Below are 12804 nucleotides of genomic sequence, written 5' to 3'. Positions count from 1 at the left end.
ATTGAGTTAGACAAGGCTGTGGTCCATGAACTATGAACTTCCAGATGTTTAAGCTGGATGTAGAAAAGGCAGAAGAACCAGAGATCAAATTGCCAACATCCGTTGGTTCATTGAAAAGGCAGGAGAGTTTGAGAAAAACATCTACTTCTACTTTATTGACTATGCCAAAGCCTTTAACTGTGTGGATCACAACAAACTGGAAAATTCTTCAAGCAATGGGAATGCCAAACCATCTGACCTGCCTCCTGAGAAATCTGTATTCAAGTCAAGAAGCAACAGTTAGAATCGGACATAGAACAGAAGACTGGTTCCAAATCGGGGAAGGAGTATGTCAAGGCTGTATACTGTCATCCTGTTTATTTAACTTATATGCAGAGTACATCATGAGAAATGTTGGACTGAATGAAGCACACATTGGAATCAAGATTGCTGGGAGAAATATCAATAACCTCAGATATGCAGATGACATCACAGTTATGGCAGAAAGTGAAGAACTAAAGAGCCTCTTGACAATAGTGAAAGAGGAAAGTGAAAAAGTTAGCTTAAATCTCAACATTCAGAAACTAAGATCATAGCATCTGGCCCCATCTCTTCCTAGCAAATAGATTGGGTAACAGTGGAAATAGTGACAGACTTCTTTTTTAAACTGCAAAATCGCTGCAGATGGTGACTGCAGCCATGAAATTAAAAGACACTTGCTCCTTGGAAGAAAAGCTATGACCAACCTAGACAGCATATTAAAAAGCAGAGACATTTCTTTGTCAACAAAGACCCATCTAGTCAAAGCTATGGTTTTTCCTGTAGTCCTGCATGGATGTGAGAGTTGGACTATAAAGAAAGCTGAACACCGAAGAACTGATGCTTTTGAACTGTGGTGTTGGAGAAGACTCTTGAGAGTCCCTTGGACAGCAAGGAGCTCCAACGTGTCCATCCTAAAGGAAATCCATCCTGAACATTCATTGGAAGGACTGATGCTGAAGCCGAAACTCCAATCCTTTGGCCATCTTATGCGAAGAACTGACTCATTTGAAAAGACCCTGATGCTGAAAAGATTGAAGGAAGGAGAAGAGGAAACAGAGGATGAGGTGGTTGGATGGCATCACCAACTGAATGGACATGAGTTAAAGTAAACTCTGGGAGTTGCTGATGGACAGGGAGGCCTGGCGTGCTGCAATCCATGTGGTTGCAAAGAGTCAGACATAACTGAGCGACTGAACTGAACTGAACTGAATTGAACCTAAGAGGACCTGAAGTGACTCCTAAGATGTGCTCAGTGCTATCTAAGTATATTTGACCTATGCCAAGGTGGATGCAGTAAAGACTGCAGTGAAACTAGGGTGTGAATGGGTGCTCACAGTATTTGACAGTGTCTAGTTGTTATCACAATGCTGGATTTGATGTCCAGGTTATTAATCACAGCAGAACAGCTGGACTGGAGGAAGATACTGCTAGATATCACAGTGAATTCCCTAAGGTAGAAGTCTGCTCTTAGGATGGTATCACCCCATCTAATGAGACGGTGGGACAGGGGAGCCCTGAGGACACCTGCAGTAGGCCCTTTGCAGCCACAGCCAGTCAGCTCTTGGGTGTTTATGTTGAGGAAGATCATTGGAAAAGTGATCTTTTCTAATCTCACCTTCAGCAGATCTTTGATGATTCTAGTTGAGGCCCTTAAGAAGACAATTCTTTTCCTTTTTAAATAGTACTTTATTGAGGTATGACTGACATACAAGACTGCCTGATAAGTATGCTTTGTGAAACCGTTACAGCACTTATGTCATAAATCTATCCATCTCTTCAAAATGTTTTCTTCCATTGTCTTTATTATTCTTATTAAAAATAATTATTTTCATTACCATCTTTCTAAATTCCATATATTTGTGTAACCTTATGTGCAAAACAGAAAAAGAGACACAGATGTACAGAAGAGACTTTTGGACTCTGTGGGAGAAGGCGAGGGTAGGATGTTTCAAGAGAACAGCACGTATATTATCTATAGTGAAACAGATCACCAGCCCAGGCTGGATGCATGAGACAAGTGCTTGGGGCTGGTACACTGGGAAGACCCAGAGGAATCGGGTGGAGAGGGAGGTGGGAGGGGGGATCGGGATGGGGAATACATGTAACTACATGGCTGATTCATGTCAATGTATGAAAAAACCCACTACAATATTGTAAAATAATTAGCCTCCAACTAATAAAAAAAGAATTATTTTCGAGGTGCATTTGAATTTTAGTTAGAAACTTTTATTTTAAGCAAACCTGTTTTCTGGCATCTCAAGTAACCTTCCTCATGGTCACAATGCCCTCATCATGGTTCCAACTGCAGATAAATTTGTGGAGAAACTACAGGTGTCTCTACCTTATTTTGATAAATCAGCATCTGGATGAAAATGGAGTGTGTGATGTTTGAACTTTGGGTGAAATTAGAACTCCCAATGTTACCATCCTAAGAATACTGATGTCTTGATATTAATTCCAGTTAAGATACATTTAAAAGTAGAGAACTGGAGAGTGCTCTGATATTTAAACCTTTATTGTGGTTTGTACTCCCTGACGACCATTGCTCTAACTTCAGTCAGTTCAGTTCAATTCAGTCACTCAGTCGTGTCTGACTCTTTGCGACCCCATGAATCACAGCATTCCAGGCCTCCCTGTCAATCACAAACTCCCGGAATTTACTCAAACACATGTCCACCGAGTTGGTGATGCCATCCAGCCATCTCACCCTCTGTCATCCCCTTCTCCTCCTGCCCCCAATCCCTCCCAGCATTAGGGTCTTTTCCAATGAGTCAACTCTTCACATGAGGTGGCTCTAACTTAGGCTCTCACATTTTTATGAATGGTTCCAGGTTCCTTCTATTTCTCCTTTTGTCCCTAGTTTCCTCCCCTTGGTCTGTCTTTTCCATATTTTCAGACATGTTTTAATGATGCGAAGATAAGTCAAAGTGGTAGTGATGTAGCAGAGATAAGATTAGAATAGCATGTCTTTTCATTATCTTAATCAAAATTGAACTCTTGGAGTTTCTTCTGCTCAACCTTAGGAGTCAGGTATGGAAGAGAAATTTCAGCCTCAGTAGTGGATTGCTGGAAGTGAAGTACCATGTTTAGGAGAAATGTAGAATGGAAACAATGACCAGAGAAGAACGTAGAGAGGCTTGTTTGAAATAATGAGGAGATGTCATGGGGTTCAGGAGGAAGATTTGGAAGGGAACACACAAATTGTGAAGGACTGTGGTGCAAGTGTTCCATGTTGCTTCAGTCCTGTCCTACTCTTTGCGACCCCATGGACCATAGGATTCTCCAGGCAAGAATACTGGAGTGGGTTGCCATTTCTTTCTCTAGGGGATCTTTCTCACCCAGGGATCAAACCTGGGTGTCCTGCATTGCAGGCAGAGTCTTGGTTATCTTCTGAGCCACCAGGAACTACAGTATTGAAGTACAAAATGGTGAGGGGATGAAGATGCAAGGATTGCAGGAGGGGAGGGTTGGAAAGATGCAGGTCAATTTGTACTGTCACCACAGCCTCTGTGTGACACTTCCTTCCTGCCCTCATTCCTTCCCTCCCTCTCTTCCTTTATCTTGTTGTGGGAGTCATTTCTGAGCTCTGTGGAAGTGCTAGCATTTGTAGCTGGCAGTTTTCTTAGTGGAAAATTTTTATAATATGGATTCTGTTTATTTATCAAATATGTTTACTCATATTTTTCTCTTTTTTTTGGTATCAGATTTTGGTGAGTTGTGTTTCATAAGTAATGTGTTTTCAAGGACTTGACTCATTTTACAAAAAAATTCCAGTTAGTAACACTGGTTCATATATCATATCCTTAGATGTTGGGAAGATCTACAATAATACTCCTCTTTTTGTTACTGGTGCCGTTAATGTGTTCCCTCTTTTTTCTTAATTGGTTTTGCTAGAAGATTATCAGTGTTAATGTTCTTTTTAAGAGAATCATTCATGGACTCTATTGATTTTCTTGATTGCATATTTGCTTTCTTCTTAATTGATTTCTATACTCAGTTTTCATTCCTCTTTTTCAGTTATGATTGCTGTTGCTTTTGTAGATTCTTGAGGTGGAGTCTTGGATCATTTCCTTCTGTTTCTATTTTTATTCTAATATAATCGTCAAGGTTCTAAATTTTCTTCTAAGCATCACTTTATTTTTAACCCACCAGTTTTGATACTATATAATTTCTTTTGTATTTTATCATAAAATATTTCTTTTTCTCTGAATGCATTCTTTGTCTTATAGTCTGACTTTGTATGATATTAATTTAGATATTATATACAGTTTTCTCTGATTTGTGCTTGCATGGTATGTAATTTTTACTTCTTTAATATGTTTCTGTGTTTATATTTAAACATATCTATGTTTGTAGACAGTATGTTATTTTGTCTTACTTTATCTGGTCTGATTATTTTGTTTTTTATTTGGAGTACTTAAATGATTTACATTTAATATAATTATTGATATAATTGAGTTTAAATGTACTTGCCTGCTATTTGTTATATCTTTGTTCTTATTTTAATCTTCGAGTATATTTTGTCATTTTAGTTTAAATACTCTATTGGTTTATTAATCATATCAGATTTTTAGGTGATAATAATGTTGAATTATTTTTTTTTTAATTTAAAATAATTTTTATTTATTTTTGGCTGTGCTGGGTCTTCACTGATGCATGGGTTTTTCTCTAGCTGTGGAGATCAGAGGCTACTCTCTAGTTGCAGCCAGGAGCTTCTCACTGTGGTGGCCTCTCCTGTTTTGGAGCACAGGCTCTATGGCGCACAAGCTTCAGTAGTCGTGGCCCCTGGGCTCTAGAGCACAGGCTCACTAGTTGTGGTGCACAGGCTTAGTTGCTCCGTGGTATGCGGGACCTTCCTAGACCACAGATCGATCCCACGTCTTCTGCATTGGCAGGTGGAGTCTTCAGCACTGAACCACCTGGGAAGCCCAGTGTTGAATTATTAATCTCTAATTACACTTTACCTTGAAGTGATATTATATCACAACATGCAATGTCAGTCACTATGCTTTTCTTCCACTTTCCTGTTCTTGTCATTAGTGCTATCATTGTCATACATTCTACTTTTAAATTTATTATGAATCTTATAGTTTGTTGCTAATACATTTGGGTTAAATCTTCTAATAGAGAATCAGCATTTGGCACAGTCTCTATAGCTTTGAGAGGTCCCTGTTTTCATCTGCTGTCATCTCCCTTTAACTTGAAGAACTTTCTGAGGCAGTTTTGTGTAGTGTGTGTCTGGTGGCCTCCAAGTCTATCATCTTTCGTTGACCTGAAATCATTTTAATTTTCATTCAGTTTTGAAAAGTATTTTCACAGGTATTAAATTCTAGGTTAACAAATGCCCAACCCCAATACTTTACACATGTTTTTACATTGTTATCTGACTTTCATTGCTTCCAACAAAGTCAGTAAATAATACTTATCCTTTTGTTTCCTGTATATAATGTGTCAAACTTTCCTGGCTGCTCTTAAGATATTTTTGTTTAGTTTGTTGAATTTCAGTAATTACATTGTCAAGTTTTCTGAGAATGGTTTCATTATCTTGTTTGGGTTTTGTTTAGCTTTTTGGGTGAGTGGGTTTACAGCTTTCAATAACTTTAGGAAAATTTCATTCATCTTTTCTTAACATTTTCCTGCACATCCCTTATTCTGAATCTCCAAATACACATATTTTATATATTTTGATATTATCCCACATGCCATTGAATTTCCATTCATATTTTTCTGCCTTTTTACTCTCTTTGGTTCAGTTTAGATAGTCTCTACTGCTGTGTTTCACTTCCCAATTCTTTTATTCTGCAGTGTCTAGTCTCTTGTGTAATTAATCCAAATAATTGTTCATCCCAATACTATATTATTCAGTTTCAGAAATCTCATTTGTCTATTTTTCCTAGTTTTTCTCCCTGTTTATTTTTATGCTTCATTAAGCAAATTGATATTAGGAGTTTAAGGAGCTGTTCAGCCAATTCAATCATTTCTGTAATTTCTGAACCTACTTTAAATGATTGCTTGTTAAAAATGTGTTACAGGTTAAATTTCTCTCTTTTGGAAATTCTAATAATTTTTTGGTTGGATGTTGGGCATCACTAAACAGTCCTTTACCAGGAAGAACTTTAGAAATAAACAATCAGAACACACCCAGAAATCAGGGAATTATCCTTGATGAATTAAATAAAGTTTTTTCATTGGGTTATCTTCATTCAGTTCAAAATGTGTTCCTTTGATGACCAAACGATGAACTTTTATTTTGGTTTTCCTCCTTTAGTTTCAAAACTTCCTTGATCTCACCTTGCCTGCCATATGCCCCACCTACATCCTACTCCTTCAGCAGTAGCTATCCTTTCTGATTTTCTTTTCCATCCATCTGTATCTTTTAAAATGGTGTTTGCTTGCCTAAAGTGGGAGAAATGAGAAAGGATAGCAGCTTAGGTAGTAGATGAGAGGAGCAGAGGGTGATGTAATATGCTAACAACCTATTCAACAAGTGTTTCCCACAAATATTTACATGTCTTATCCATATTGAGACTTTTTCAAATTGAGGCTCCAAATTATGGCTTGTTTGGTCACTTCTTCCTCCTCCTTCTTCTTCCTCCTTTTTGGCAACATGCCATCTTCTTTGAGAACTGTAAAACATTCATGAAAGAAATTAAAGACAAATGATCAATGGAAAGTCATTCTGTGTTTCTGGCTTGAAATAATCAATATTGTAAAAATGCCTGTACTTCTCAAAGTGATCTATAGATTTAATGCAATTCCTATCTAAATCCCAATAGCATTCTTTACAGAAATAGGAAAACAATCTTAAAATATGAGTGTGTGGTTTAATTTTTATATATTCACGAATTCCTGTTTTCTGATCATTATTGAATTTTAGTTCCATTCCATTATGGTCATGAAAGATGCTTGAAATTATTTTTAATAGTTTTGAATTTGTTAAGACTTATGTGTAACCTAGCCTGGAGAATATTCTATGTGTGCTTGAAAAGAATGCACATTTTTCTGTGGTTAGAATTAGTACAATGATAGTATTAAAATCATTTATTATCAGCCCTTAGCATTTTCTACGAGTCCTGTTTGAGAAGAAAAACCATTAATAGGAGACTATCTGGAAACTCAGCTGTCCGGTACACACCCACTGAGAGCACACCCTCCCCCAGCTTCTTTGACAAATCCTAGGGTTTCAAGAGAGATGGCTGGGACTCTCTCTCTATGACTCTCTGGGTTTTCTTAATGCATTTTCTTTCCCACTGAGGTCGCTGAAGGAATTCATGGAATTTTTTGTCATGAAAAAGTATCAGAAAGACAAGATGTGATGACATAAATGTGAATTAGTGATAGTGTCCATATTTCTTCTCTGGAGCCGTCACTCGCCTACAGGTTGGCACGCCCTCATGGATGCAGCCTCAGGACTTTCCCTAACCTAAGTCACTTGAGGACTAGCTCCTGGGAGAGAAAACTGGTCAGAATATTAGCCCCACAAGTCCCACGAAAGCTTTCTAAGCTTGTCTGGATGCTAGGTCTCTAATCGCATAACCCATGTCCCTCTGGGTGGGTTCTGTTCTGCATATCTCTACGTTCAAGTTTAAGTGCCTGAATACTATACAGTGTCCTTGGATCTGTATATAGGCCCTAGGCTGCTAAATGAGAAATTCATTTCTCCAACCAATGCCAAAACATGTTTCCAGTATTCAGCCATTCCAATGATCTGAATTGGGCTCTGTAGTTTCCAGGCTCCTAGACCAAAGAATTCACATTTCTAACCAGTCTCAAAGTGTATGTTCTTGGGATTCAACCATTCCAAACTGACCTTGTAATCCTTCTGGATTTCTCTTCAGAAACCTGCTCATGAAAATTCAATTATGACAATAACTGTCAAAGACTCTCTGCATGCTCCAAGCCTAAAAAGAAAAACTATCACACCACTGCCTGTGAGGTGCGGTTTCCAGTTGCCAAGTCAGTACCACGAACACTCACTGGTTTTGTTGTTGTTTCCTCTTAGGATTTGTGCGTCTGGCTGGAGGGGATGGACCCTGCTCAGGGCGAGTAGAAGTGCATTCTGGAGAAGCCTGGATCCCAGTGTCTGATGGGAACTTCACACTCCCCACTGCCCAGGTCATCTGTGCAGAGCTGGGGTGTGGCAAGGCTGTGTCTGTCCTGGGACACGTGCCCTTCAGAGAGTCCGATGGCCGGGTCTGGGCTGAAGAGTTCAGGTGTGAGGGGGAGGAGCCTGAGCTCCGGGTCTGCCCCAGAGTGCCCTGTCCAGGCGGCACGTGTCAGCACCATGGAGCTGCTCAGGTTGTCTGTTCAGGTGAGATGCAGGTCAGGACTAACCTCCCTGCACTCTCTGTTGGGGTAAGAAAATCATGAGATTTTGCTGAAATCCTATCTTCTACCAGCATACTCGGAAGTCCGGCTCATGACAAACGGCTCCTCTCAGTGTGAGGGGCAGGTGGAGATGAACATTTCTGGACGATGGAGAGCGCTCTGTGCCTCCCACTGGAGTCTGGCCAATGCCAATGTTGTCTGTCGCCAGCTCGGCTGTGGAGTTGCCTTCTCCACCCCCAGAGGACCACACTTGGTGGAAGGAGGAGATCAGATCTTAACATCCCGATTTCACTGCTCGGGGGTGGAGTCCTTCCTGTGGAGTTGCCCTGTGACTGTCCTGGGTGGGCCTGACTGTTCCCATGGCAACACGGCCTCTGTGATCTGCTCAGGTAAGAGAGAGGGTCAAGGGCTACTGATACTCAGGATGCCCCTGGAGTGAAATGTCCCCAAGAGCAGAGAGTGAGGTTAAACGGGCTTCAAGGTCAGATATTTTGTGGTGAAATATAGATCTTCTCATTGTTCATTCCTTTTTCAGCTCAAGGCAAGAAGTGTGAAGTTGGATAACATATTTTTAAGCAACATCCTGCTTACATAAAATCATAGAAAACAATGTAGGAGCAGTAAGTATAGACCTCAGTATGAACCCCAGTCCAGATGGACAAAGACATTGTCCCCAGCACCACAGTCACTATTGTCCCTAGTAACTGTGTCTTCCCTCCTCTAAAGGGAAAATCACTTAGTTAATTTCTGCTAACATAGAGAGTTTTATCAATGTTTGAACTTTATTTAAAATGATGCAGTATATTTCATCTTTTGTATCTAATTTCGTAGACTCAAAATTATGTTTGGGATTCACACGTGATGTTGTTTATTGTAGCACTTTTTTTTTTTTTTTTTTTTTACTGTAGAGTATGCTTTGAATGATCACATGGCCATGTACTGATCCATTCTACTGACAGTATAAATCTGGGTTATTTATATGATACTACAACTTATCATGACAATGTCTTTGCATGCAAATATGTATTACTTATTTTCCATGTTTAACCCTTGGTCTTTTATTTTCATTTTCTTAATCAAATGGTGTCCTTTGATGAACTCATTTCTTAATCTCATAGAAATACATTTACTACCTTTTTTCTGTACATTTAATGCTTCTTATATCCTTTAAAAAGAATTTTGCCTACTCCAAGATCATAAAAACACTCTCTAAGAGTATCTTACAAAAACATTATTTTTCTCTTGCATATTATTGTGCATTCCTTCTGGGATTGCTTTCTGTGTAAGATAAGGGTCAGGTTTCATATGGACATCCAATTGACTCAGAATCTTTTTCTGAAGACTCTTTGCCCCACTGCAGTGCTGCCTTCATCATAAGCAGAAGGGCAAGCATGTCTGTCTTTTTTGAGACTCTCTATTCTGTTCCATGTTATCATTTGTTTATCCTGGCATCAATACTGCATTTTCTTTACTATCATACCTTTGTAGTTGTTGCTGTTCAATGGCTAAGTCAAGTCTGACTCTTTGTGACCCTGTGGACTATAGCACACCAGGCTTCCCTGTCCTTCACCATCACCCTGAGTTTCAAACTTTGTAGTAAGTCAGAATAATTTTAACTTCCAAGAGTTACTTTACATTAACTCTACTAACATCGTTGCTTTTCTTTTCTATTCTTTTCTTTTTTCATTTATTTTTATTAGTTGGAGGCTAATTACTTTACAGTAACGTAGTGGGTTTTGTCATACATTGACATGAATCAGCCATGGAGTTACATGTATTCCCCATCCCAATCCCCCCTCCCACCTCCCGCTCTACCCAATCCCTCTGAGTCTTCCCAGTACACCAGGCCCGGGCGAATATTGTTGCTTTTCTTACCAACTGTGTTGGTCATTCTTGGTTGCTTGTATTTTGTATGAATTTAGAAATTAGCTTGTCATTTTCACCAAAAGAAAAGCTTAAGGGTATTTTCATTGAGATTAGATTTAAAAATTTGAGAGTAGACATAGAAATTTGAGAATGATTGACACTGACAATGTTGAGTTTTCGAATCATTGACATAATACATCCCTCCATTCGGTTAGATCCTGAATTTCTCTCAGAGATTTTGCCCATTTTTTACTAGGATTTCTCCTAGGTATTTTATTCTTGATGTTATGAGTATTTTTGTGAGTGTCCTGGCAATGAATTCTCTTTGACTTGTTTTCATCTTTTAACTCTTCAAATTTTGATGTATGCTGAGACATAAAAATGTTTGGAATAAATATAAAAATGACCTTATGACATTTATGTGGGTTTCTAAATATTAGTATCAATATTTTCCTTTAATCTGTGTGTGTGAGTGTCTTTCCTTCTCGATTCCCCTTCTGCCCCATTTATCCTTAAATATGTAAATTCTTTTTGAATTAAGTTGAAGACATGATGTTCCTTTACCCTTAGAACAGTTCTGGGAATTTCCTTACAGAACCAGAGTTCAGTCACGTCTTTAAATGACTTCAGCTCCAAGTGACACCTAATTGCAACACTGAAAGACCCCACTGAAAGACTACCAAACTGAGTTTCTTCCTGATTAATGATCCAAAGTCATAAGCAAAACGAAGTACATAGTTTTTTCTTCAACTACTAAGTTTTGCCTTTTCATACTGATGAAATTGCCAACATCTGTTGGATCACAGAAAAAGCAAAAGAGTTCCAGAAAAACATCTACTTCTGCATTACTGACTACGCCAAACTTTGACTATGTGGGTCACAACAAACTGTGAAAAATTCGTCAAGAAATGGGAATACCAGACCACCTTATCTTCCTCCTGATAAATCTGTATGCAGGTCAAGAAGCAATAGTTAGAATTGGACATGGAACAACAGACTGTTTCCAAATTGGGCAAGGAGTACATCAAGGCTGTATATTGTCACTCTGCTTATTTAACTTATATGCAGAGTACATCATGCAAAATGCTAGGCTGGATGAAGCACAAGCTGGAATCAAGTTTGTCAGAAGAAATATCAATAACCTCAAATATGCGGATGATACCACCCTGATGGCAGAAAGCTAACAGGAAGTGAAGAGCCTCTTGATGAAAGTGAAAGAGGAGAGTGAAAACGCTGGCTTAAAACCCAACATTCAGAAAACTAAGATCATGGCATCTGGTCCCATCACTCCATGGCAAATAGATGGGGAAACAATGGAAAGAATGAGAGACTTTATTTTCTTGGGCTCCAAAATCACTGCAGATGGTGACTGCAGCCATGAAATTAAATGATGCTTGCTCCTTGGAAGAAAAGCTATGACCAATCTAGACAACATGTTAAAAAAGAGAGACATTACTTTGCTGACAAAGGTAGGTCCATCTGGTCAAAGCTGTGATTTTTCCAGTAGTTATGTATGGATGTAAGAGTTGGACCATAAAGAAAGTTGAGCTCTGAAGATTTAATGCTTTTGAACTGTTGTGTTGGAGAAGACTCTTGAGAGTCTCCTGGAATGCAAGGAGATCAAACCAGTGAATTCTAATGGAAATCAGTCCTGAATATTCATTGGAAGGAAGCTGAAGCTCCAGTACTCTGGTCGCCTGATGCCAAGAACTGACTCATTGGAAAAGATACCAAGAAAGATTGAGGGTGAGAGAAGAAGGGGATCACAGAGGATGAGATGGTCCATCTCATCCATCACTGACTTGTTGGACATGAGTTTGAGCAAACTCCAGGAGTTGGTGATGAACAGGGAAGCCTGCAAGCTTCAGTTAATTGGGTCACAAAGAGTTGGACATGACTGAGCAACTGAGCTGAACTGAACCAAGGATTTTTGGAAAAACTGCTATACAACAATATAACCAGAACTCTTGCTATGTGGCCTGAATTTCTAAATTGAAGAATATCCTCTGATTTTGCATTTTGATGTTTCTACTTTATGCTGAGCTAATGTGTGGCCACACTTATTCTTTAGTTCTTAATTGCAGCTAACAAGTTTTTCAGCTCTAGAAATATTTGGTTTTTGTTATCATTTCTCTGCAAAGATACACATTTTGTCAATTAATTCCATAAGCACTTTAACCGTGGCTATTTATATTCTCTGCCAGGTAATTCTAGCAGCTGAAAGCCCTGGGAATTCTTTCTAATGTCTCCTTTTTCCTTTCTGTTTTTAATGAGATCTATTTTATTCAAGTGTTTGTTTTAAAGATAGACATTGAAGAAATTGTAGAACTCTTTCAGAAAGAATGTTATTTTGCTTTTACTGAGGGATAGATTTCAGCTTCCCTGTGGCTCAGATGGTAAAGAATCTGCCTGCGGTGTGGAAGACCTGGGTTTGATCCCTGGTTTGGGAAGATCCCCTGGAGGAGGGCATGGAAACGCACTCCAGTATTCTTGCCTGAAAAATCCTATAGTTAGAGGAGACTGGTGGGCTATAATCCAAGGTGTTGCAGAGAGCCGGACATGCTTGAGCAGCTAATCACTGCACAGGGA

At 39.0% G+C, this 12804-nt stretch overlaps 1 protein-coding gene across 1 annotated transcript in view; it reads left to right on the top strand.

Moving 5' to 3' along the window:
- LOC122423345 (antigen WC1.1-like) overlaps positions 1-12804 on the top strand; it is a 246079-nt gene that overhangs the window by 201168 nt on the left and 32107 nt on the right. Inside the window, 2 exon segments of the mRNA XM_043440300.1 lie at positions 8024-8332; positions 8421-8738. Of these exon segments, the coding sequence (XP_043296235.1) occupies positions 8024-8332; positions 8421-8738 (627 nt within the window).

This window comes from Cervus canadensis, chromosome 21 (assembly GCF_019320065.1).
Source record: "Cervus canadensis isolate Bull #8, Minnesota chromosome 21, ASM1932006v1, whole genome shotgun sequence".
In the NCBI taxonomy this organism is placed as follows: Eukaryota; Metazoa; Chordata; class Mammalia; order Artiodactyla; family Cervidae; genus Cervus; species Cervus canadensis.
The sequence above is the reverse complement of the archived record's forward strand: the minus strand, read 5'-3'. Positions and strand labels throughout refer to the sequence as shown.